This window comes from Aquarana catesbeiana, linkage group LG02 (genome assembly GCF_042186555.1).
Source record: "Aquarana catesbeiana isolate 2022-GZ linkage group LG02, ASM4218655v1, whole genome shotgun sequence".
Lineage (NCBI taxonomy): Eukaryota > Metazoa > Chordata > Amphibia > Anura > Ranidae > Aquarana > Aquarana catesbeiana.
The window spans coordinates 28,145,341-28,173,115 of record NC_133325.1 but is presented as its reverse complement, the minus strand read 5'-3'; the positions used below and the strand labels follow the sequence as shown (position 1 = coordinate 28,173,115).

At 42.8% G+C, this 27,775-nt stretch overlaps 1 protein-coding gene across 1 annotated transcript in view; it reads right to left on the bottom strand.

The window, feature by feature from the left end:
• Positions 1 to 27,775, bottom strand: part of ARFIP2 (ARF interacting protein 2) — a gene marked incomplete in the record, with an annotated part of 101,506 nt that overhangs the window by 21,010 nt on the left and 52,721 nt on the right. Inside the window, 2 exon segments of the mRNA XM_073612705.1 lie at positions 280 to 392; positions 22,097 to 22,159. Of these exon segments, the coding sequence (XP_073468806.1) occupies positions 280 to 392; positions 22,097 to 22,159 (176 nt within the window).

Below are 27,775 nucleotides of genomic sequence, written 5' to 3'. Positions count from 1 at the left end.
GAGACGGGAGAGAGACGGGAGAGAGACGGAGAAGAGAGGGAGAGAGACACAGAAGAGAGAGAGAGAGGGAGAGGAAGAGAGACGAGAGAGAGGGAGACGAGAGAGAAGGGAGACAGGAGACGAGAGAGAGGGAGAGGGAGGGATGAATGTTTGGGGGGGTAATAAAGCCAAACCATAAACATACACAGTAAGATCTACTCAGAGCACCAGAAGCTGAGGTTTCACTATCATCACTGATGCTACAGGGAAACAGACACAGAAAGAAGTTATGGTTCTTACTTTGTAAGTATTAATGCCCCATTTCTTCATCAAGTCAAATTTCTCCACGGCGACTCCTCGAGAGAGCTCTTCAGAGGTGAGAGAAGCGTGCGAAGATTGCTGAGACATCGAGCCTGGAGTTAGAAAAGTCAGCGTCATACAGTGGAAATACAGGTTAAAGCCCCATTTTACAGGCAGCAGAGAGTGGCTGGTCATACCACAATGTAATGAAGGTGTGGACCTAGAAAAGCTTCTGGGATTAAATTATTAGTATGTATAATTGACAGGACAATACACGACAATAGTCCAAATCCACAGGAAGGCCTGAGAAGCAGAGCCAATGTCTACTCACCCATGGATCTGCACCAGATTGCCAATTTGCTGTCTATACACCATCTTATTTCTTTAACTATAAAAAAAAGTTAAGAGAGCAACTGCAACACATTAAATGATAAAGTGATCCAAATTAAACTTGCAGTGCCGCTCTAAGCAGAGACAGAGAGATCTCCACGCCGGCCGGTTGCAGCAAAAGGGCGTCAGTGCACCATTCAGGAGGTATAAGAGCATTATCATAATACACTGAATGAGAAGATACCTGCTCAGAGGTGGATGAATTACTGTAGAAACTTGTAATCAATTTCTAAGATCTAGGACAGCGTTACTCAAAAAACGTCTATTATCTGCAACAGGTCAAGTTTTTAGGATTCCTTAGAGCTGGTTGACATTAAAGACTCTGCAAAGAGCTCCCTAAAGCCCAGGGCTACATGCAGATTATCCAGGATAATGCCGCACCTGCCGCATCTACACGAGTAGGCTCTTCCACCTACCATATCCATCCATCACATGTTGCAGACAGTGTGCTGCGGTCGATACCCCATCGCCATCCCTGGGCATGACATTACAACATAGCATGGCCTGGATATAGGTGGAGCCTACTCGTGTAGGTGTGGCAGGCTGTGGTGGGCGTGTACCCATACATGTGATTGTGGGTACATTAAGGGGATACCAGAGGAGGTCAAACTACCATCGCTATGGCTCTGAGGAAGAGGGTTCGCCCTCGTAACGCATAAGCCGCTTGCGATGCCATCTGGTTCCTCCAAATATCTGCTCCAGGCTGTAGGCGTCTCGAGAGACTGCTAGCTATTGCTGGAGCATTGAAAAGCCTTGTTTTAAAACTCGTGAGTGAGTATATTTCTTGTTATTTTATGAATAAATTTTATCTCTGATAATGCACAAGGTCGGTGCGCCCTCCTGTTCTTTTTGTATGTTCAGTTATAAAGGATACCCATTATTCTGAGGAGGGCAGCAAGACCTGCAACATTCCACTGACTTTGCTAAAGGGGTGGCTGCGCCACTTACTCAGCTGACCGGGCACCTGAGTGCAGGAGATTGCTTTGTGTTGTACCATTCGATCCGATCCTGTGTGCCAAAAATAGACAGATGATGGTCCTATTTCCCATCCATTCGGTGGGTCAGATGGAACCAGGGGTTCTGTTTCCATCTGATTGCCTCATAGAGGAGAGCGGACTTTGCCGTGTCTGCTCTGCATAGTGGAGAGGACAATGACCTGCCATCCGCCTGCTCAGAGGGGAATCAGTGGAGAGATCCCCCCGCTGAGCAAGCGGATTCCACTTAGTGGAGGCGCCCATGTGAAAGGTGCCTCAACATTGTCAGTATACCAGGAGAAAGCAGGATGTCCTATGCCAAACCTTTTTAGAGCTCCAGATGCAAGCAAAAATAAGTAATTGGCAGCGCTGACTCCTGGGAAGTATATTCATGGCACACTACATGACCAAAGGTTTATGGACACCTCATTGTCACACCGACCCTTATAGGCAAATGTACGAACCTCCTTCCAAATGATTAAGCTCAGGAGTCTCCAGTGAAGGGTACATCACACAGAGGTAGTGTAGACAATTGGGTTCTTTTCACACTGACCAATGAGAATCTCTTTTCTTTATTCTGGGAATACGGGGGAAAGGAATCTCAAAATTATTCTCACTGGTTAGAGTATCGATGTGGCCAGCTCAACCAATGAGTGCTCAAATTTGCACCGGCTCTGTGCGGTGATGTTTTAAAGTGCCAGACCGTTATACCAGCTGGAGAGGGCAGCAGAAGGTGGGTATCACATAAGGTATCAGGGATCGAAAGGGTGGAGAGGGTGTTGTGAGTTAGCTCACCTTGTCATTTTTTTTAGTTTTTAAAGATGCAAGATTTCAGAACATGTTTGGTACCTTCCTCAGAGCTGGTTGAGGGCCAGTTCACACCACAATGACCTCATGCCACACCACACCACCAAAAATGCATGGAAAGTAGGTTATAAGGTTTCCAATGGCAGAATTCACACCAGTGTGGTCAGTTCCAGGGATTTTCAGTCCTCGAAAAAAAAAGGAGAACATGCTGCATTTTTCCTGCACTGGACTGTACTGAAATAGGGTAAAACGCATAAAAAAAAGTGCCGGAATACACTGGAATATATCAAAACACACCAGGCTCCAGTGCAGTGAAAAAAAAACTGAAAGGAAAAAACATTTGGAATACTTCCGATAACTCATACAAAACACATCAGAATGCGTCAAAAACACGTTAAAAACACGCATGCAGAAATGCACCCAGAACCACACAAAAACGCACTCCAGATTAATTTCTGCATGTGTGTTTTTAACGCGTTCTATTGCATTTTTGATGCGTTCAAGTGCATTCTGGTGCGTTTTTGATTTGTTTTACTGCGTTCCAGTACAGTCCAGTGCAGGAAAAGGGCAGCATGTTCTACTTTTCTTTCTGGAACTGACCGTGCTGGTGTGAACGATGCCATTGGAAACCATATAACCTACTTTTCATGTGCTGTTTTTGATGCAGAAAAAAAACGCACTGGCCTACATGTGGTGTAAACTGGCCCTCAAGGATGGGAAGGTATGTAACTTGTTCTCAAGGATCCACACAAACTGCATGGTGGCAACTGTTAACATTTTAGATCTCTTAGATCTTAAGCTCTTACGAGCAGGGCCCATAACTTTCATTCCTCTAGTCACCAATATAAATAGAGAAGAACACAGGAAAACAAACCTGTAGAAAAATAACCAACACTCCATAAGTAAAACCTTTATCTTTTACTGGGGTCATAAATGCCGGAGTTCAGAACATGGTGAAATCATGTCTGTTTTTTTGTACTTGGAGACACCAAGGACCCCTTTCTCAAGGTGACAGACAAATGTGCACATGGACAATTACAGAGATATATTCCCATCAATCATCCAAAAGTCAACACAGCTGTGGAATTACTCATGCCTCACGAGATATGAAATAATGCTCTCTGGCCTGTATGAAACAATGTACCTTAAACTCAGGGCAGCGAGCGGTGTGAACTAACACCCCTTAACCAGGATGGTATGGAGCATTTTAGTTCATTTACACAAACCATTTATTCCTTTTCTATATTACAGTACATCTCATTCACTTGCCATTTCTAGATCTGTGGCCTGTTATTGTGCACATTTGTCTGTAACTTGAGATGGGAGACATTTGTGTCTCTAGATCAGTGTTTCTCCACCTTTTTTCAGTCGAGGCACCCTTTAAAATTATGGACAGTCTCGAGGCACCCTTTAAAATTATGGACACAGTCTCGAGGCACCCTTTAAAATTATGGACAGTTTCGAGGCACCCTTTAAAACTATAGAAAGTCTCAAGGCACTCTTTAAAATTATGGACAGTCTCGAGGCACCCTTTAAAATTATGGACACAGTCTCGAGGCACCCTTTAAAATTATGGACAGTTTCGAGGCACCCTTTAAAACTATAGAAAGTCTCAAGGCACTCTTTAAAATTATGGACAGTCTCGAGGCACCCTTTAAAATTATGGACAGTCTCGAGGCACCCTTTAAAATTATGGACACAGTCTTGAGGCACCCTTTAAAATTATGGACACAGTCTTGAGGCAACCTTTACAATTATGGACAGTTTCGAGGCACCCTTTAAAGTTATGGACAGTCTCGAGGCACCCTTTAAAATTATGGACACAGTCTCGAGGCACCCTTTAAAATTATGGACAGAGTCTTGAGGCACCCTTTAAAATTATGGACAGTCTCGAGGCACCCTTTAAAACTATAGAAAGTCTCAAGGCACTCTTTAAAATTATGGACACAGTCTCGAGGCAACCTTTACAATTATGGACAGTTTCGAGGCACCCTTTAAAGTTATGGACAGTCTCGAGGCACCCTTTAAATCTATGGACAGTCTCGAGGCACTCTTTAAAATTATGGACAGTCTCGAGGCAACCTTTAAAATTATGGACAATCTCGAGGAACCTCATTCTAAAATGTAAAAACCTATTCTAATAGTTTTACACAATGCAGCAACATCTACACGTAGGACACCCAACGTTGGAGGTGAGTTTTTCTTCCAAAGCAAATACACTTTTGCACACTGGTACTGACTAGTATTCCAATGCTTATCTTCTCCCTCAGTTTCTCTCCATCAGGCAGCTAATGTGACCCCAGTGCTAAGGGAGAGGGACACAGGAGGGTCAAACAAGGATGCTGGGGAGGTGACAGACCTCCTTATCAGATGACATCATGGATTGTTAGGATGTCAGTATCTAGAAAGTCATAATGGTGCATAATGAAAACCTGTGGCTTTTTGTAACTAAAACGTAGGCTTCATCTACCTTCTGGCTTGTATACAATTTTGACACTTTTTTGGCATTTTGCCAAGGCACCCCTGAAGAGGCCTGGGGCACCCTGGTTGAAAAAGGCTTCTCTGGAAACTTTGGTGGAATCTGTTTTTTTGTAGTCAATATCCTTTATAGCCAGAGTAAATGATTGAGGTTTTACTTCTGAAGTGCCGTCTATTTTTCTACATACATATACGAGGACTGTACCGAAAGTCATGCAAAGGTGGGCATGTTTTACTACCTTACATAAGTTGTTCAAATTTTACAAGTTGTAAATAATACATTTTCTGTTACACCCCCCCTCCCCATGAGCTACTTTTTTTGTTCACTTTTTTGCTCCATATTTTTGGTGCATGCAGTTTGTGTTTTTGAGTGCTGTTGCGTAACTTTAGACAAATGTCACAGATCGATACAGTAATTCCTCTTTCTTCACTGCAGATAAATAATGGATACCAACCACAAACAATGTGCAATCATTGAGTTCTTGATGAAGAAGAGGTGAAGGCTGTCTGACATCCACAAAAAAAAAAGAAAAAAGGGGGCTATTGTAGGCATATCAAGAAAAAATACCATAGGGCTGCAGGCAAAAATCTGTACAACAGTAATCAACAGCATATAATGAAAATATATAGCTCATCAAAAATTATAGTCCATTAAAAGTCCTTAATCTTAGAGTTTGGGTAAAAAGTCCATCCACTTAGGGCCAGCTCATCCAAGAGGAAGTCCACTCGGCTTGAATAAGGAGTGCACACTCCTGGAGGCGGCTCTGCTCATGCTTTGAAACGCATTGCACCTCCCCTGTCTGGCGACATCATCACGCCACGTCGGCGCTGTGTTCCACCTTGCTATCCATGGACCCTCCGGCTGCCCCTGACCTGGAAGAGAGTAGCCGGTGTTCCTTCCTGGCTGTGCGGTTGGACAAGAGCTTGTTTTTAGCTGACCATATGTGAGTAGCCGTTTTATTGTCTTAATAAATTATTGATCTATTGCACTTAGAGGCACTCTCCCTTTCTTTTTTTGCATATCTGACATCCACAGAAGGCCACAGAATGTTTATGGAGAGGATATCATTGACAAGAGTCATCAATGACAAGACATTGCTTGTCAATGGTGGCATTTCTGTAAAAATGCTGTGGCCTTCTGTGGATGTCTGACAGCCTGTGCTCCTCCATCAACAACTAAAGGCTGGCATGTTTCTTCTGTTTAGAATCCATTATTTACTGATAAATGAAAAAGAAGAGTTACTATACTGGAAGATTTACTCTACCAACATGTTAAATTGAAAAAAAAAAAAAAAAAAAAATCGATGGAATTTATAAAAAAAAATAAAATAAAAGTTATGCCCTCTTTTGCATTATTTTCGGTACAGCCCTCATATTATGGCATCACCTCTGATCATGGATGGATTGTTTATCACACTATCTAAAAATAAATAAAAAATTTGGACTAGAGATGTACTGCAAGCATCTGCACAATCTGGAGACTATGACAGAGGCATCCAAACTTTTTTATGCTGCTGTGGTAATCATTTGTGGAGAGCTGGCTACAGTGGGGAAAATAATTATTTGATCCCCTGCAGATTTTGTAGGTTTTCCCATTTAGAATGAAATGAAGGGTCTATAAATTTTTATCATAGGTGTATTTGAAATGATAGAGACAGAATATCAACCACAAATCCAGAAAAAAAAAACCACAATATAAATGTTATAAATTGAGTTGCAGTTCAGTGAGTAAAATAAGTATTTGATCCCCTACCAACCAACAATAATTCTGGCTCCCATAGACTGGCTACAGTATGTGCTCCTACGGTACACAGATTAGCCCTGTCAATATAAGAAGGTGCTACTAACGGAATCTCGGCCGGGTTCACACTGGTACGACAAACGCTCCGACATTGGGAGCTCATGTCGCATGACGTATGAAAATCAATGTTTCCCTATGGAAGCCATCTTAACTGGTCCAACACTAGGCGGTCTGACTTTGAAAATGCTCCCTGCGCTACTTTGGTCCAACTTTGATCCTACTTCAGCCCATTGAATATCACTGAAGTCGGATCAAAGTCAGATCGCCGTCTTGACTGATCCGTCTTTGGCATGCGACTTGTGCTCTCAGGATCTTGAAGGGGACACATAATCACACACATAGGTTGGACTTGATGGACTTGTGTCTTTTTTCAACCTCACCTACTATGTAACTATGTAACTCCACGCCAAATAAAAAAAAAAAACGGCATGAGTTCCCCCTCCAAGAGCATAACAGGCCCTTCGGTCTGGTATGGTTTTTAAGGGGAACCCCCCCACGCTGAAAAAACAGCGTTGGGGTCCCCCCAAAATCCATACCAGACCCTTAAGTGAGCACACAGCCCAGCAGGCCAGGAAAGGGAGTCCCCCCTCCCCGAACCGTACCAGGCCGCATGCCCTCAACATGGGGGGGGTGGGGGTGCCCCCCCACCCCAAAGCACCTTGTCCTCATGTTGATGAGGACAAGGCCCTCTTCCCGACAACCCTTGCCATTGGTTGTCGGAGTCTGCGGGCGGGGGTCTTATCGGAATCTGAGAAAATGTCAAAAATAAAACACATAAACAAATATTTTTAAAGTAAATTATTAAGGCAGCTCCATCGTCTCTTCCGACTTCTTCTCCCCTCTCCTTCTGTCTCCACTGACGTCTTCTGCCTCTGCCAGCTCTTCTCCCCTCTCCGGGTCTTCTCCGCTCTCCGCTGATGTCTTCTAGCCTTTTCCGGTTCTTCTCCCTCTGTCCGCTGTCTTCTGCCTCTGCTGGGTCTTCTCTGCTATCTTCTCGCTCTTTTGCTGGGTCTTCTCCGCTGTATCCTCCCTCTGTTCTTCTTCCGATGTTGACTCGACACGCTCTCCCGCTTATATTGGCATGGGGCAGGGTCACTGTGTGATGTCACCCGGAGGCCCCATCCTTTATGACATCAAAGGATGGGGCATGATGGGCACAAGGCCCCCCCCTGCCCCAAAGCACCCCCTTTCCTGACCTGCTGGGCTGTGTGCTCGGATAGGAGTCTAGTATGGGTTTTGGGGGGAACCCCTACTCCTTTTTCGTGCAGAAGGTTCCCCTTAAAATCCATACCAGACTGAAGGGCCTGGTATGCTCCTTGAGGGGGAACCCATGCCGTTTCTTTTTTTTGTTTTGTTTTTTAACATTTTGCGTGGAGTTCCCCCTAAAGATTCATACCAGACAGTGCCTGGTATTGTCGGGGATCAAAGTCGGATCTCTGTTCATTGTAGTTGGATGCAAATCGGACTTCAAGTTGCAGGGCAAAGTCGGCTCAAAAGTGGTACGACTGCCGTGTGTACCAGTGTGAACCTGGCCTCAAACCTCACCATCATGGGCAAGACCAAACAGCTGTCAAAGGACATCAATGATAAGAGATTGTAGACCTGCACAAGGCTGGAATGGAGACCATCAGCAAGAAGCTTGGTGAGAAGGAGACAACTGTTGGAGCGATTATTTGCAAATGGAAGAAATACAAAATAACCATCAATCGCCCTCAGTCTGGAGCTCCATGCAAGGTTTCGACCTCATGAGTAAAGATGAGAAAAGTGAGGGACCAGCCTAGAACTACACGGGAGGAGCTTGGGAATGATCTCAAGGCAGTTGGGACACAGTCACCAAACAAACAATTGGTAACACAATATGTTGCCATGGATTAAAATCCTGCAGGTCCCCTCCTCAAGAAGGTACATGTACAGGACCATCTGAAGTCTGCCAATGAACATCTAAATGATTCAGAGAAGGATTGGGAGGAAGTGCTGTGGTCAGATGAGACTAAAATTTAGCTCTTTGCCATTAACTCGACTCGCTATGACCCTAAGAACACCATCCCTACAGTCAAGCATGGAGGTGGAAACATTATGCTTTGGGGTTGTTTCTCTGCTAAAAGATACAGGCCGACTTTACCGCATTGAGAGGCCAATTGACAGGGCCATGTATTGTAAAAATCTTGAATGAGAACCTTTTTTCCCCTCAGCCAGAACACTGAAGATGAGTTGTGGATGAGTCTTCCAGCATGACAATGACCCAAAACATACCGCCAAGGCAACAAAGGAGTGGCTCAAGAAGAAGCACATTAAGGTCCTTGGGTGGCCTAGCCAGTCTCCAGACCTTAATCCTATAGAAAATTTATGGAGGGAGCTGAAATTTCAAGGTGCCAAGCGACAGCCAAGAAACCTTAAGGATTTAGAGAAGATCTGTAAAGAAGAGTGGACCAAAATCCCTCCTGAGATGTGTGCAAACCCGGTCACCAACTACAAGAAACATCTGACCTCTGTGCTTGCCAACAAGGGTTTCTCCACCAAGTCATGTTTTGCTTGGGGATCAAATACTTATTTTACTCACTGAACTGCAACTCAATTTATAATATTTGTATCATGTGTTTTTTCTGGATTTTTGGTTGATATTCTGTCTCTAGCATTTAAAATACACTTATGATAAAAATGATAGAACCTTCATTTCTTTGCAAGTGGGTAAACTTTCAAAATCTGCAGGGGATCAAATAATTATTTTCCCCACTGTAAGGGAAAAGTATATCTCAAATGGATTTTATTCAGCTAACTTCTATTCCTAATCCAGGCAACCTATTTAATCAAAGTCTGATTGACGGCGACATACGATATTTAATAAAGCAAAAGTAAGGAAACTGTATTGGTCAGTTTACATTGAATCTGCAATAAGACCCATAAAACATGAAGAGGGTGATTTGCAGGAGGCTTTGACAGAATCAGATAATTCCTTAAAATGTTTTTAATAATGTCATCTATGTTCCAGTAATCTTTAAAATACAATTTTAATTAAAAAAAGGGAGCAGATTATTCCCCAGCGCTCTCCCTCTACTCCTCTCCTAGAGGAGGCACAAACAATCCCCCCTCCTTCACTCTTCTTACTGGGTACTACACATGAGTTCATCCCTGCTAATCCCCTGATGTGCGAAACATGTAGGAGGCAGCTGCAATCCTCTTCCCAGCACAGGGCTCCCTGGCCAGACAGTTCTCAGCTCTCATTACCCAGCCAGAGCCGGGAGAATCAGTGCCAGGATAACATTCCTCTGTGTGGCCCGCCTCTGTAATACTAGTTTTGAGGTCCACACCACCCGCCCTTCTACCATGCTTTCATCCAGAACAGCATATTAACTTGTAGTACTGGAGTTTTGAGTTCAGTTCCCAAGTTAAAATTCCATAACTCTCCGCCGAAATTAAAAATTATAAAAAAAAATAATAATAAAAAAAAAAATCACTCTACTGTTTATCATTCCATCGGCACGTGAACCCTCTGGGTGGCAGGTTTAAGCCACAACAGGGTTTATGTACAGAAAGTACAACTGAGCACATACAATCGATCAGCTATAACATTATGACCACTGACAGGTAAAGTGAATAACACTGATTATCTTGCGACAATGTCGGTGGGATATATTAGGCAGCAAGTGAACATGTTGTCCCTGAAGTTAATGTGTTGGAAGCAGAAATAAATGGGCAAGCGTAAGGATTTGCCCACTTTGACAAGGGCCAACTTGTAATGGCTAGAAGACTGGGTCAGAGCTATTAAAAAACTGCAGCTCTTGAGGGATATTCCCGGGCTGCAGTGGTCAAGACTGACCAGAAGTGGTCCAAGGAAGGAAAACCAGCAAACCTGTGATGGGGTCATGGGTGGCTAAGGCTCATTGATGCACATGGAGAGCAAAGGCTTGTTGGTGTAGTTCAATAGAATCAATGACCTACTGGAACTCAAATTGCTGAAAATGTTAATGCTGGTTCTGATAGAAAGGTATTGGAACACACAGAGCATCGCAGTTTGTTGTGTATGGTGCTGCTTAGTCACAGACCACTCAGGTTGCCCATGCTGACCCCGTGTCCACAGCCATACGAGTCAGAATTGGACCACGGAACAATGAATGCTGTTTGAGGTGTTGACTTGGCCTCCAAATTCTCCAGATTCGAGAACATGTGTCTAATCCATGGAGGCCCTACCTCGCAACTTACAGGATCTGCTACTGACTTGGTTCCAAATACAACAGCATACCTTTAGAGGTCTAGTAGAGACCATGGCTCTCAATGGGTCAGGGCTATTTTGGCGGCAAAGGGAGACCTACTCACTATTAGTTGGGTTGTCATAATGTTATGGCCGATTGGTGTAAATCCCCCTTCAGCTTTCTCAGTTACTGTGGCCGGTGCTTTATGAGAGATCATATTTTGTATCAGTCATGAATTTACAGCACAACATGACATTTTCCCAGCTGGTTAATGGTCTTGTAGCCCATACTGGGGGCTTCAGGTGCCTTCAAATATCTTCACTTTAATTTGAAAATATTAGGAACCCCGTAACCCAAGGGAGCTCCATTATAAATATTACCATCAGAGCTTGCCCACACAGTCATTTCTTATACTGGCCAGTCTGGTAGTTTACTGCAGGGATCTCTAAACTTTCTAAACAAAGGGCCAGTTTAGTGTCCTTCAGACTTTAGTAGGGCGAACTAGCCAGTGGGAGTAAACAATGCCCCATCTTTGGTATTAGGGAAAGAAATAGTTGATGTCAGTGGGAGGAATCATCCCCTGTCGTTGGTGTCCATGGGAGAAATAATGCCCCATCGGTGCCAGTTGAAGGAATAGTGCTCTGTCATTGGTGTGAGTGGGAGAAATAGCGCACCGACATTCGTGTGAGTGGGAGCAATAGTGTCCCATTGTCAGTGTCAGCAGGAGGAATAGTGCCCCGTCTGCGGTGTTAGTGGGAGGAATAGTCCCCTGTTGGTGCTGTAAGTGGGAGAAATAGTGGCCCGTCGTCAGTGTCAGTGGGAGGAATAGTGCCCAGTTGGTGGTGTCAGTGGGAGGAATAGTGCCCAGTTGGTGGTGTCAGTGGGAGGAATAGTGCCCAGTTGGTAGTGTCAGTGGGAGGAATAGTGTTCTGTCAGTAGTGTCAGTGGGAGGAATAGTGCCCTGTCGTCGGTGTCAGTGGGAGCAATAGTGCCCAGTCGTCGTTGTCAGTGGGAGGAATGGTGCCCCGTCATCGGTGTCAGTGGGAGGAATAGTGCCCTGTCGTCGATGTCAGTAGGAGGAATAGTGCCCCATCATTGGTGTCAGTGGGAGGGAAAGTGCCCCATCGTTGGTGTGAGTGGAAGGAATAGTACCCCACTGTTGGGGTCAGTGCTAGGAATTTTTCCCCATTGTTGGTGTCAGTGACAGGAATAATGCCTCAAGGGCTGGATAAAGGCAAGCAAAGGGCCGCATCTGGACCCTGGGCCGCAGTTTGAACGACCACTGGTTTACTGCATTTAGTGGGCAATAGGGAGACAGGTCCAAAATTTGGTAAGAATTCCCATAGAGAGCATCCTAGGATTTGAGTATCCAGGAGCCATGTAGAATTAAACCAAAGGTACACTAAGGCATCTGGAGGCGGTAGATGCCACCTCTGAAGACACAATGTGTTTGCTCTAACGTAACCCGGTCACAAACAAACTATATCCAGCAAGTAAACAAGCAGCTGTAAAGAAGATATGAAATACTTACCTTTCCTACTATCCATGCAGTTGGTCTCCTCCTCACTTGTGAGAAATTGCCATCTTCTGCTGTAAAACTGACACTTCTGAAAGTGCCGATCTATGTGGCCCACCTCACTGATTCCACCAGCTGACCTCCATATCTTTAAAGTATGCAGCAGTGGCATGGAGGCCATCATAATGAACCAGTGAGAGCTGCAGGGTTCCACAGAGATCAACACACTCAGAAACATTGGACCAAGAGGACCCTTTCTCATGAAAGAAGTGAAGTTCAACTTTCGAAGATTTAGCGATCATGAGCTCCTAGTTAAAAAGCATCTGAAAGAGAAAGTGCCTGTGTTGTCCATAGCGGCTAGCCATTTTTTTTACCCTTCACACTTAAACTTTTACCTGAAAAATATTATCTCGAATCTGATTATCTGCTATGGTGCAACACAGGCAGCTTTCTTTCAGATGCTTCGTGAACAACCTGAAGCTGCTTAATTCATTGAGCAAAGATCGTTAATTGCCGTAATGCCCACTATTTTCAGAAATTATGGCCAAATAGCATTACCAATAAAAGTCACGTGACTAAAAGTATATATTATACTGGCAAATGACATATTCATTATACCCAAGAGACTTGAGCTTACGGTACAAAAATGTTGAAATCTTTCTTGGGGTAGATTGGCCATTCTGGAGGTGAGACCATGGTGTGAGGCTATCTTGGCTATGATCTAAGAGGGGTAGGATTTGCTTGCACTATATCTACAGTTACTACAGCTCTAATAATAATACAAACAGCGCCATTGCTGCTTTACCTGAATCTCCTTCATGACTGGCTATCCTGCGGGCTGCTGACTGGCTGGGAGCAATAACAGGAACTCTAGGAGTGCTGCAGCTATGGGGCAAGGATTCTGAAGACAACAATATGGCACCAGAAGGTAGGAGGACAAAATGGCAAAAAGAACAGGGAAGAGAGAAGGACATTGGAAAGAAGAAAGACATGGGTACAAAAGGGAATAAATGGAAAACAGCAAGGTAACAATGTAAGAAGAGAGTGTGATGGAATATATCGAAAAGACATGGGAGGAAAGAATTAAAAAAAAAAATTAAAAAAATAAGGACAATAGAAGGACAAAGAAGGAAAAAAAAAAAAAGGATAATGGAGGACATTGGTAAAACATGGGAGGAAGAGAGAAGAATGGTAAAGGACAGAAATAAGACATGGGAGGAGAGAAGAATGACATAGAACGGTGGGAAGACATGAACGCATGAAGGAAGAATGATGGGGGACAGCAGGAAGATGTGGGTGGATGAGAGGAGAATAACGGAGGATGGCAGAAAGGCATGAAAGGAAAAACAAGAAAATGAAAGAGGACCATTAAAAAAAAGACACAAGAGAAAGACAAGAGATTGATAAAGGACAGTGTGAAGACATGAGAAGAAGGAAGAATGATAAGAGACAGCAGGAAGATTGCGGGTGTAAGATCAGAGAATAATGGAAGACAGCACGAAGACGTGGAAGGGAAAACAATAGAATGATGGAGGACAATGAAAAGACACAAGAGAAAGAGGAGAGTGATAGAGGACAGTGATAGAGGACAGTGGTAAGACATGAGAAGAAGAAAGAAGAATGATAGGGAGCAGCGGGAAGGTGTGAGTGGAGGAGAGGAAAATAATGGAAGACAGCAGGAAGACATTAGAGGAAGATCGAAGAATAATGAAGGGCAACGTGAAGACAGAAATATTATGGAGGGCAACGGAAAGACATAGGTGGAAAATAGAAAAAAGGAAGACAGTGGGAAGAGACAGGAGGAAAAAAAAAAACAGAGAACAATGGGAGGAAGAGGAAAGAAAGATGTTGGAATGTGAGAAGAAGCGTGAGGAAGGCAGAAGAATGTTGGCCAGCATGAAGACATTGCATAAAGATAGAAAAATGATGGAGAACAGCGGGAAGACAGAAGGAAAGTAGAAAAATATGGAGTACAGCAGGAAAGCACAGGTGGAAAATGGAGGAAAATGACAGAAACCAGTGGGAAGACATAAGAGGCAGTGAAGACAGCAGAGAAGATGGAGGGTGGGAAATAGACAATGTGGATAAATACAAAAGGGAAACGACAAAGAGCATGGAAGATGCAGAAATAAAAAAAAAATGGAAGAGAAATGATGATCTGAAAATGAAATGAATCCCAGAAAAGTACAAAGAACAAATTATACAGAATTTAAATCCCAGAATGAATTCAGACAACATGGCCTCATAATGCGCTTATTGGTATATGGCGTCACACTGAAAGGGTCATAGGTTACAGCTCATTCAGCGGTGGGATTGGCTTGGCACATTTGGCGGGTCTTCCTTTGCCTATCTTGATTAAAGTTGTTGAATATCACACAAATCAAAAGTGTAAAAACCAAACAATAACCCAAATTCTACATATCTACCTACTCTGGGCAGAGCAGAAAGCATTTGGGGTCGTTGTAAGGCTGGGCACATACTGCTGTCCTCTGCCCGTTTCGCCTCCATTATGTGGGGTACAGACTAGGTGACTATGGAGGTCTGCATCTATTATACAAATATAAGTTTTATGTCCCAGCCGAACCTGACAAAGACATGAGAGAAAAGTGCACCATACTTTGCTTTCAAATTCGCCAGAAATGTAATAAGAGTAATAAAGCAGAGGATGACTATGTGGACTAAACTGCCATGATGGTCAAATTGCCTTACCTACCTACCAAGCATGAAAAAGGTCATTTCATCTGATGACTTGTTGAATAAAACCAATGTTGGAAATATAAAATTCCTTTTCGGTGTTATAATGTATCACCTTGCTATTCAAATACGAGGTGCCATCTCCCCCAACTTCTGCCCGAGAGTTGACGTCCTACTACTCTACCAGCACCTCTTTGGCTCTCTGTGCTTTCAGGGTCCATCTTTGTTAAAATTCCAACTTTACATTTTAATTTTGCCTTTGGAGGCCTCCTCTGTCATGATCATCTGATGTCACAAAGATGGAGGGGAGCATTAAAAGAAGAGGGGTGTGGCATAAGACAAGACAAGAGTTGAGAAAGACAGAAAATGCTTTTCTCAGCAGAAAGGCAAGGGAATGGATTTACTAAATCTGGAGGGTGCAAAATATGATGCAGCTCTGCATAGAAACCAATCAGCTTCCAAGTTTTTTTTTTGTCAAAGCTTAATTGAACAAGCTGAAGTTAGAAGCCAATTGGCTACTATGCACAGCTGCTGATTTTGCACTCTCCAGTTTTAGTAAATCAAACCCAAGGTGCCATTACACCCAAATGTAGTTTTTAGTAACACTATTGTAATGAATATCCTTTACATATGCCTTCTGCTGGTTGTTCCTTAGCATTGCACTTCAGATCCTTGCTGCACACACCTGCCCTCATCAGTGAACGTTAACCACTTGACCTCTGGAAGATTTACCCCCCACCCCCCACCCCCCCCTTCATGACCAGGCCATTTTTTGCGATACAGTACTGCTTTACTTTACAATTGCGTGGTCATGCAACGCTGTACCCAAATAAAATTTATGTCATTTTTTCCCACAAATAGAGCTTTCTTTTGGTGATATTTAAGAAAAAAGCCTGACCATTTTGAGAAAAACAAAAAACAAAACTATATTTTTACTTTCTGCTATAAAATGTATCCAATAAAAAAAAAAAAAAAAAAATCGAATTTCTTCAAAAATGTAGGCAAATATGTATTCTGCTACATGTTTTTGGTTAAAAAGAAATCCCAATAAGTGTATATTGATTGGTTTACACAAACGTTATAGTGTCTACAAACTGAGGGATATATTTATGGAATTTTTTTTTTTATATTAGTAATAGCGGCGATCAGTGACTTATAAACGGGACTTCGATATTGCACAAAATCCATTTCTCCCCCCCGTCACAACTGAGATCTGCCTTGTCTACATAGGCAGATCTCAGTTCTGTGTGTATTACCAATGATCGGCAGGTGCCGGGCACTGGATATCCGCCAGCACCTGCCGATTGTCGGTAACACACACAGAACTGAGATCTGCCTATGTAAATAAGGCAGATCTCAGTTGTGACGGGTGGGGGGGGTGGATTTTGTGCAATATCAGAGTCCTGTTATAAGTCGCTATCGTCGTTATTACTAGTATAGAAAAAAAAATCCATAAATATAATATGAATAATCACAGCAGAAGCAGCCTGCAGGTAGCATGCACACCCCCTCTACAGGCGGAAGTGCAGAATCACACACATATATACAGTGGCTTGCGAAAGTATTCGGCCCCCTTGAACTTTTCAACCTTTTGCCACATTTCAGGCTTCAAACATAAAGATATAAAATTTTAATTTTTTGTGAAGAATCACCAACAAGTGGGACACAATTGTGAAGTGGAACGAAATCTATTGGATATTTTAAACTTTTTTAGTAATTAAAAAACTGAAAAGTGGTGCGTGCAAAATTATTCGGCCCCTTTACTTTCAGTGCAGCAAACTCACTCCAGAAGTTCAGCGAGGATCTCTGAATGATCCAATGTTGTCCTAAATGACTGATGGTGATAAATAGAATCCACCTGTGTGTAATCAAGTCTCTGTATAAATGCTCCTGCTTTGTGATAGTCTCAGGGTTCTGTTGAAAGCGCAGAGAGCATCATGAAGACCAAGGAACACACCAGGTAGGTCCGTAATACTGTTGTGGAGAAGTTTAAATCCGGATTTGGATACAAAAAGATTTCCCAAGCTTTAAACATCCCAAGGAGCACTGTGCAAGCGATCATTTTGAAATGGAAGGAGTATCAGACCACTGCAAATCTACCAAGACCTGGCTGTCCCTCTAAACTTTCAGCTCAGACAAGGAGAAGACTGATCAGAGATGCAGCCAAGAGGCCCATGATCACTCTGGATGAACTGCAGAGAACTACAGCTGAGGTGGGAGAGTCTGTCCATAGGACAACAATCAGTCGTACACTGCACAAATCTGGCCTTTATGGAAGAGTGGCAAGAAGAAAGCCATTTCTCAAAGATATCCATAAAAAGTCTCGTCTAAAGTTTGCCACAAGCCCCCTGGGAGACACACCAAACATGTGGAAGAAGGTGCTCTGGTCCGATGAAACCAAAATCGAACTTTTTGGCCACAATGCAAAACGATATGTTTGGCGTAAAAGCAACACAGCTCATCACACTCAACACACCATCCCCACTGTTCAACATGGTGGTGGCAGCATCATGGTTTGGGCCTGCTTTTCTTCAGCAGGGACAGGGAAGATGGTTAAAATTGAGGGGAAGATGGATACAGACAAATACATGACCATTCTGGATGAAAACCTGTTGGAGTCTGCAAAAGACCTGAAACTGGGACAGAGATTTATCTTCCAACAAGACAATGATCCCAAACATACAGCAAAATCTACAAAGGAATGGTTCACAAATAAACGTATCCAGGTGTTAGAATGGCCAAGTCAAAGTCCAGACCTGAATCCAATCGAGAATCTGTGGAAAGAGCTGAAAACTGCTGTTCACAAACACTCTCCATCCAACCTCACTGAGCTCGAGCTGTTTTGCAAGGAAGAATGGGCAAGAATTTCAGTCTCTCGATGTGCAAAACTGATAGAGACATACCCCAAGCGACTTGCAGCTGTAATCACAGCAAAAGGTGGCTCTACAAAGTATTAACGCAAGGGGGCCGAATAATTTTGCACGCCCCACTTTTCATTTTTTTATTAGTTAAAAAAGTTTCAAAAATCCAAAAGATTTCGTTCCACTTCACAATTGTGTCCCACTTGTTGGTGATTCTTCAAAAAAAATAAAAATTTTATATCTTTATGTTTGAAGCCTGAAATGTGGCAAAAGGTTGAAAAGTTCAAGGGGGCCGAATACTTTCGCAAGCCACTGTATGTGATTCTGCACAGGAGAGCTGCACTGTAGCAGTAAAACTGCTATGGGGCAATCTTAAAGTGGTTTAAGTGAGGTTCACAGCTTTATATGCTCATGTCTGATCAACAGATTTGTGTTTGTTTTTGCCTTGGATAGAGGTCTGTTTCTGACAGGGTGGATTTGATTTAAATAACTATTTAAATCATCATTTTTAAAGTGCAACTGTCATCTCAGTCCCACAGCGGCTGCTCCTTTGACCTGCTGTTGACTCACCGACAGTCCTATTCACTTTAATGGAACGGATGGTGATGAAGCAGCAGGTGAGTGGATGCCCGCTAACAGGCGCTGCCATGATAGATCTGAAATGACAGGCATTCTTTAAATGTAAGGACTCATTCTTGCTGGTAGAGTCTTTAATATCTGTAAACAAAATGAAGGTTTCCTATTTGGAATAATAATCTGTGAGGTTAGCAAAACAGTGATATCAGAATCAATTCAATCATACAGTTTGTAGTGTACATAGATTTGTAAAACAATGGGATAAAGGAATATTCTTGAACTTTGTTTTATCTCATGGCTACTGTGAAATTGTGTGAATGCATCAATGCAATGCATGTTATCTCAGTTTGCAGAGCTTGGATTCATTGAATGAGTTCACCAAAAATGTAAATATTGCAGAATAAACAGCCTCATGTTACATGACTAAGCTCCATTTCATGCTGAACAAAAAATTATTAAGGTATCCTAGTTAGAAAACTATCTTTAGATTAATTTATACTCCAATCTTTGAAAAGAAAAAAGTGGAAAGTCCCCCACTGGGCTTTTTAGCAGCAAATAGGAGTCAAATATCTTGTAAAAAAAAAAAATCACAGATTTTTTAATTTTTATTTCAAAGGATGGTTAGACTCAAAACATATATAAAAATTTTATTAAAATATGAGCTCTGTTTAAAATATTTAATTATTTTTTTATATATGTTTTGTGTCTAACCATCCTTTGAAATAAAAATTAAAAAATCTGTGATTTTTTTTTTTTTACAAAATATTTGACTCCTATTTGCTGCTAAAAAGCCCCGTGGGGAACTTTCCACTTTTTTCTTTTCAAAGATTGTAATTGGGGTGTGCAGCCCTCTCAGACTCTCATATATGTGTCGCTCTATGATATAATTTTTTACTCCAAAAGCATTTTATCAAAATCAATTTAGTAAAAATCAAAAAAAATCTGATTTAAATCAAAAACATCTGATTTAAAATAAAAAAAAAAAAAATCTGATTTTTTTTTTTTTTTTAAATCATTGATTTTTATCCACTCTGGTTTCTGAATTCAGGATGACTGTTCATGCCCTGGATTATCCAACTGTGCTCATACTTAGGGTGTCTGTGCTTATTTTGATCACCCAACCTAGCCGTCAGTCTGCTGTCTCTAATATGGCCCGTTTACTCAGACTATCTATTTAAAGAGTTACAACATTCCAGCATCTGTCCCGTCCTTTGCTGCTTTTTGCAACAAAAAAGGGGTTGATTTACTAAAACTGGAGAGTGCAAAACCTGGTGCAGCTGTGCCTAGAAACCAATCAGCTTCCAGGTTTTTTTTTGTCAACTCTTAATTGAACAAGCTGAAGGAAGAAGCCGATTGGCTACCGTGTAGAGCTGCACCAAATTCTGTACTCTCCAGTTTTATCAAACGAACCCTAAAGGGTCTACCAGAATTTGGTAACAAACATAACATCATCTAAAGCTTGCTGATGACAAACAGCCTTTACAAGCACAAAGGGAATGGTCACTTTAACAAGCAGAAGAGTCAGAAGCTATTTTTACAGTGTTTGCTTGCGATTCTTCAGCTGTATAATTAAACTGTCTCTCTTCCATTGTGCTCTGGATTAATAGGTTCAGTTTCAGCGCAGGCGTTTTGCCAAGCTTGATAAGTTAATTTATGTATAGTGCCCATGGTTTAGCGAGGAAGGGAAGGGTCAGTCTATTGTGAGAGGACATGGACAAAACTGCCCCCCCCCTCAGAGATGGCAGCAGTGAGCCCCTGAGAAGAGAGGCCAGGTATTTCACTCAGCGTTCAGCTTGAATGGAGTGTTGGAATGTACCGGACAGAGGTCCGAATACATCAGTTATTTATCTGAAACACTGGCCTGTCCACAGCCAATCAAGGTCCAGGGTTTGCCCTAAAGGCCTACTTTAACATCAAGGATTCCAGAAATATTAAACCTTAATTGATAACAGTATCCTCTAAAAATACCATGATTAGAAACTTTTACTGGGGCCCTGGTGTATGATACCATCCTTAAAAACATGGTTCTACATTGTTATAAAGCAAAGATACCAACACCATCATTGAAAGAGAGGAATGCCACCCAATCAGAGTGCAGGAAGAAAGACCACCCAGATAGGGAAGCATAATTGTAGAGGATTAAGGATGCACCAAATACATTAGATCACAACTCTATACTTTGCAACCTCAATTTCAGTTGGCTATAGATGTGAACCTATAATACAATTTTTGATTCTCCAGCCAAAAAGCCAGTTCACCCAAAACTGCTAGTTCAGTGCTTGATGCCAGAGTATGTAAATCCTAAAGCCAACCATAGATGATGCGATCATCTGCGATCAGCTGCAGGAACTCCTTCTCCGCTGGCAATAATCACATGTAAAAATCTGGCATGCTGGTTGTACCCAAGTCGACCTAGCACCCTATGGGCAGGCTGACTGTAGGCTGGTGATGGTTAGAATCTCGGATGGTTCCTGCTGAACAGGCCAAGATTCAAACCATCTATGGCCGGCTTAAGGGTTAGGGTAGCCATCCTCAAACAGGGTTCCTTGGAACACTGGCCTACTTCCAGAGGTTGCTAGGCGTTCCTTCAGCTGTGGCAGATGGACCCCTTATTCTTATAGTGCCTAGTTCTGGGCCAACATCCCTTGGCAGTGGCTTGCCTTCAATGGTCTATTTGGCTGTATGGCATTCTTCTTATTGACCACCAAAGTAGGAGGCATTTCTCCGCTGTCAGGTGTTTAGGTATCCATGAACTTCTCTCAGCTTTGGTCTGTTAAATATTCAATCAAAAGTGTTTTGTTATATCTGACTGATAACTGCAAACTAATACCTGTTGCTCCTGTCGGAAATCTAGTAAGTTTTCATCGCCCTGTGCTCTATGTCTATGCTGCACTGTTACCAGTTATTGCTGCCCTGAGATCTCTGTAAACTTCAGGACACCTCCCTCTTACAACAGCCCCAAAGCAAAGCAGGAAGTGTGTTACTGGCAGGATCAACAGGTAACTATTCTGATTAGTATCAGGACATTGTGATTTTGATCTGACATACCTGTACAGTGGTAATAAAGTCTTGATGAAAACTTCAGTGTCTAGAAAAGGCTTTGAATTTGGTGCATCCCTAGAAGCATTTAAGAACTTCAGCCAAAACCTTTAAGATTTGGATAGTAAATGGAGAAGGGTTAGAAACTTTCAAAAACCTACCTCCACTATTTGTACAAGACATAGTGGTCACCAGGACAGGGAGTAAGATGAAATCTCCCCAACGGGGACACATTAACAACCCAATAGAGCTTCTGACCCTTTCCAATTCCATACAAAACTAAACTGAGAGTCTTGGCTGCAGGTAAAATGCCATCAATTAGAACATTGAAAGATTTTAGAAGTGCGGGTGTTAGTACAGGCCATTGACAGAAAGAAAGAACCAGCCAGAAAGTGCAACGATGACAAGGCTTGGTGTAAACTGATAGACCAGGCTAAGAACCATGCCAAGGTTAATATACAGTAATTTAAAAAAAACAACAGGTTAGAAACCTTGTCCCTCTGCCGTCAAGAATCGGAGTCCAAGGTAGCGGGGATTTATGTGCACCGCGGGCCCTAAACAAAACCACAGACATTAAAACATAAGGCAACAGGGACATAAGATGGCTGTACTATATATAAAGTTCCAGTCTGGTAATATGATGATGACAGGCGAGTATGGTCCATCATGGAGGGAAATGACCACTCAAAGCTCTGATCTAACTTCACCGACAAGCCCTTCAAGATCAGGAGGAGACCAAGCCTAGATAATTCTTGGTGCTCCCACATTACAAAAATCTGTCGGCATCTAAACATTGTAGTGTTAGTCACTGTAGCTCAGTGGTCATCAATGTTTTCTCTAACTCTAAAACCCCCAAGAGATCCTACATCTAGTTGAAATTCTGACAGCAAAGTGAGTGCTTAGACCTATGCCAACATCCCTACTAGCAAATACAGGAAAAAAAAAAAAAAAATCCCTCTTGTTTTGGGACTTTTTAGGGCAACAATACAACTGTTACAAAAATATATTTACTTTACTTTATTAAGATAAAAAAAAAACACATTAAAATAAATTAAAAAACTACAATGAAAATTGCGGCTGTAGATGTATATAAACATATATTGCAGAATGGGTTATACATAAAGACCTATACCTCCTACCAACATTGCCTAACTAAAGACAACTTCTGTCTAAATTTTGGTTGCTGCAGGAGCACCCAACGTGTTTCAAAGTATTATTTTGTTCTCTTCTTCCTCAGTGATGTATAAAGTGTATAAACACTGCCAGACGTAGGAACATATAAAACAGCCGTGACCTAAAAGTTATAAAAGCATTACACGGGCTGTTCTCATCGATGCCAAAAAAGCAGGTGAGCCACCGGACCATAGACCAGGGCCACCTTCCAATCACTGAGGCCATCTAAAACACACCATACATACAGAGCGGTGAGCAAATAATTAAAAGTGGTTGTTAACCTCAGACATGAAATATGAACAAAGCACATCTCTATATACAGTGTATGTCTCAGTCCAGAGCACGTGTTATTTGTCAAGTGCCATTTCTGTCAGCTGCCTCCTTCCTCTGCTATCAGCATGACTCACTTCTGACAGATTTTCCTGACACCAAGAGAAAAATGGTGACAGGGGAGGGACCTCCAGCTGATTGACAGCCTCAAGTCCTGTGTGTGATGTGTGGGTACATATTCATGTTTTTAAGGGGCATTACCCCATATATGTATTTTTTACCATATTTGTAATAAAAAAAAGTTTCTATCTTTTACATGTGCAGCGTTAGTTATTCAGAGAAGAGGTTTTTAGGCACTTTTAAAGTCCCACCTATGCATTGTTGTTCTTCAGTAACTATAGGGATGTGGTGCTGATTTTTCAGCCAAGCTCATTCTGAAAAAATCTGTTGCTGTGTGCTCTATGAAGGGGGGTGTGTCCCTTCAATCCAATCAGGTCTCAGAGCTCTCCTCACTGATGTAACTTCAGCTCTCCGCCCCCTGTTTTTCAGAGCTGAGAGATTCTGTGTAAATTCTGCAGTTTGAATGGCTGTAGGGGAAAGACGGCTCTAGATCAGTGGTCTCAAAACTGCAGCCCAGGGGCCGGATGTGGCCCTTTGCTTGCTTTCATCTGGCCCTTGGGGCACTATTCCACCAACTGACAACCATGGAGTACCATTTCCTCTACGGACACATCAATAGAGCACTATACTTCTCATTGATATTACCAATGGGGCACTATTCTCTCCATTAAAACCAATGATGGGGCACTTTCTACTCCCACTGGCCACAGTCCGGCCCCCCTGAAGCCTGAAGTACAGTAAACTGGCCCTTTGTTTAGAAGGTTTGTAGACCCCTGCTCTAGATAATCAGGCACAACCCAAGTAGGAGAATTTGTTTCATCTCTCTGTATCACCTGAGGTCAGTCACTTCACTGGGTATATGTAAGACTTTACAACCACCTTAATTAACCGCATCAGCCCCGGAAGATTTTACCCCCTTCCTGACCAGAGCACTTTTTGTGATTCGGCACACCGACAATTGCGCGGTCATGCGACGTTGCACCCAAACAAAATTGACGTCCTTTTTTTCCCACAAATAGAGATTTCTTTTGGTGGTATTTGATCACCTCTGCGGTTTTTAGTTTTTGCGCTATAAACAAAAAAAGAGCGACGATTTGCTTTTTGCTGTAATAAATATGCCCTAAAAATATATATTAAAAAAAACTATTTTTTTCCTCAGTTTAGGCCAATATGTATTCTTCTACATATTTTTGGTAAAAAAAACCCCAAAAAATGCAATAAGCGTATATTGAATGGTTTGCGCAAAAGTTATAGCGTCTACAAAATAGGGGACAGTTTTATGGCATTTTTATTAGTCTTTTTTTTACTAGTAATGGCGGTGATCTTTTTATCGGGACTGCGACATTATGGCGGACACGTCGCACAATTTTGACACATTTTTGGGACCATTGGCATTAATACAGCGATCAATGCTATAGAAAATGCATTGATTACTGTAAAAATGACACTGGCAGTGAAGGGGTTAACCACTAGGGGGCGATCAAGGGGTTAATGTGTTCCCTAGTGTGTGTTCTAACTGAGGGGGGGAAAGGAATTGTGCAGGGGAGGCGACAGATCGCTGTTCATACTCTCTATGAACAGACGATCTGTCTGTTCTCCCCTCAGAGAACCAGAAACGATGTGTTTACATACACAGATCCCAGTTCTTCGTGTGTCCTGAGCTATCGCGGGAGCCCGGCGGTGATCGTGACTGCCAGGCACTCACATGGGCTCGGGGGGGGCACGTGCCGCCGGAGCCACAGGGCGAAGAAACAATACATAACGTCGTTTCGCCCAGCCCTGCCATTCTGCCGCAGTGCAACTGCAGCGGATGGGCGGCAAGTGGTTAAGATGTCATGTTGAATGTGTAGCAAGGCCTCGGGGCCCCAGAGGCCTAATGGTGACCTCAAAGGTTAGGGAAAGTCAACATCCTTCCTTGTAGAGTGGGTTACCAGGCATGGTGGGTGTGATGAAATCAGGGGCGCCAGTCACTTTTTGAATGCAAACAAGAGATTTATTGTCTCTTAACAGAACTGTGGGAGAACTGGTTAGAGCCAGGACACCCTTGAGTAGCTGCAATGGTAATTGGCAGACTCCGAGACTTCTATAGGTAGACAGCTATATAGTGGAAGGCCTCCAGCCGGATGACACTTCTGAATAGGTAGGACCGCTGTCCCCAACTAATCTTGCAACAGTCACCAACAGTGGTTGTACATAACTCTTTGTAACACAGAACAGTCCTTTTCTTATCTCACAGTATCCCACTGTAGATCTTCAATCGCTGAGCTCCCAGTCTCACACTAGATTTCCAGATCCCAGTCGTCACTGGATCCCCTGAGCTCTTCCACAGCTATCCCACTGTATACTTCTCAAGCGTCACCCCCGCTATCCTGCTATGTCCCTGGCTTGGCACTTGCTAATGCGTTCCCACTTCTTCACCGTCCCCAGCTGGTGAGAAGACTGCTCTGGTACTGTCTTCAGCTTACTCACAGTAGTCTCTGGTAACAAGGTGGATGGTCCCTTAGTGACAACAGCTTCCCCTCTACCTCCGATCACAACCAGTTCCCTGTCCGGGCGGAATCTTCGTAACTCGGTTGGACTCCAATCCTGCAGTCCCAACCCTACGCTGCTTCTCCTGCTCCTGGATAGGCCTCAAACAGCCAAGTGTCCCCAGGATAGGCCTCATGCTTCCGGCCTAGCAGCCAGGGGCGACATGCCACGCTTCCACACAGACAGCCGTCCAGGTGGCACAGAACCCCGATCACCTGACTCCACCTTAATAAATAGGCTCTCCCAGCAGGCCAAGGGATGTAAAGAAACCCTTGCCTATTGGCTGGGGCACCCCATCCATTCATTAACTGTCCTTGCTATGCCCTTGTCTATCTAATTCACCAGCTACAAATGACACCTAGTGACAGAAGAGAGAAGTGCAGCAATTCCAGAATTAGGGAGAAATCAGTGGATCTCCTAACAATTAGCCAGGACAATTACTACCTGGCAAACTAAATTTATTAGCAACCCTGCCTAAACACCAGGGTGCTACAAATGTTTACCGATAAAATGGTATGTACTCTAGGTTCCAATAGTAGAAAGAAAATACCAGATTCCTAAAACAATGTTCAAGAATGGTGTCTAGAGATGAAGACCATCCACACACAAAAAGATGTAGTTGATCCTAAGGTACAACTGTTTTGAAGTAAGTAATCAGATTGGTATGAAACTTGTGAAGACCAGTGACCTCCTGGATCTGCGAATATTGTGTGGCTCCCCGTGCTAAGAGGCGACTTTTGTTGCATAAAAGGTATCCCCAAAATAAGAGGGAACTTTTGGTTTTTTGCCTTTTATGGACTACAATGGATAGGTTTTGGATACTCCAGTTTCCTCCACAATCCAAAAACACCACACTTAGTTGTTTCCTAGACCTTGGTTAAAATGTTCAGTATTATAGCATATACGGTGCGACTCAGGGAATGACATTAGTGGGCGAGCTCTACCCTGCAGGAACAGAGAATGGGGATCATGAAAAAAGGCACCAAATAAAATACTGCCAATTTATCAACACAGAGAAGCAATATAGATCTTTTCTGGTTATATTATACTATTCATGCAAAGATTTGCAATTGACAGGTTACTTACTAACTTAAACTTACCACACAGACTTAAAGTGGAACTCATAACAACTTGATAAAAAATAATGTTCTTTAGCAAGGGACATATATTTCACATTAATGTTTATGCTACCAAAAAGAGTGTGTGCTGTAAATTGCCTCCGGCATTGCTCCTATTTCTTCTTGCTGGAGGTCGCCATTTTGCTGAAGCCCAGAGCCCCCGAACAGCAGTAGATCATAAAGCGTAACTAAAACCATTGATTTAACGGATTAAAAAACAGTTACATTCCTGTAATGCCGGAATTGCTAACTTTCACATTTGCTTTTGTCCTCAACCAAACTGTCAAACCATCAAATGGCTGGTGTCATAACTGATCACATGTGCAACATCATGGCAGTTGCAGATCAACCAGAAGCAGCGTCCTTGGCTGTAAAGGATAGAAGGGTTTAATTTCCCTTTAGGGCTGTCAGCAGATCGACCTCTACAAATTCACACAGTGCCTACAAATGGAGAGCAACTGAGCATGCGCAGAGCAGGGTGAGACTTTGTATTACTGGAATGTAAACAGTATAGACACTGTTTAATGTTTTACATAGCTATACCTGAAAAAGGGGCCAACCTGAAGTGATCTATCAATACTTAATTTTCTGATTAAAGTTCCACTTAAACAATGAGATTTTGGCCTACCCTATCTGGTCAAGTGTGTGGATGCCTGACCATTACCCATACCTTTATGACCAAGAATATGCAGATACCTCCAAATTATAGAATGTTTCCAGTAGGGGGGTTGTTAATGCCTTGGCTCCCGCTGGCCCTTTGAAGGATTCTGAATGGCAGGAGCTGGAGACAGGCTTTTCGATCATGAGATCGCTGTGATTGGCTGTCACACAAGTCAAATAATTGGAACCCATCCTGCCTTCTTTAGCAAAATAATGTCATTCAGTAAGGCCCCTTTCACACTTTCCGTGACTTGAAAGCCGCGCAATTTTGCTGCGATTTCAGGGAACACCTGTGTAAAC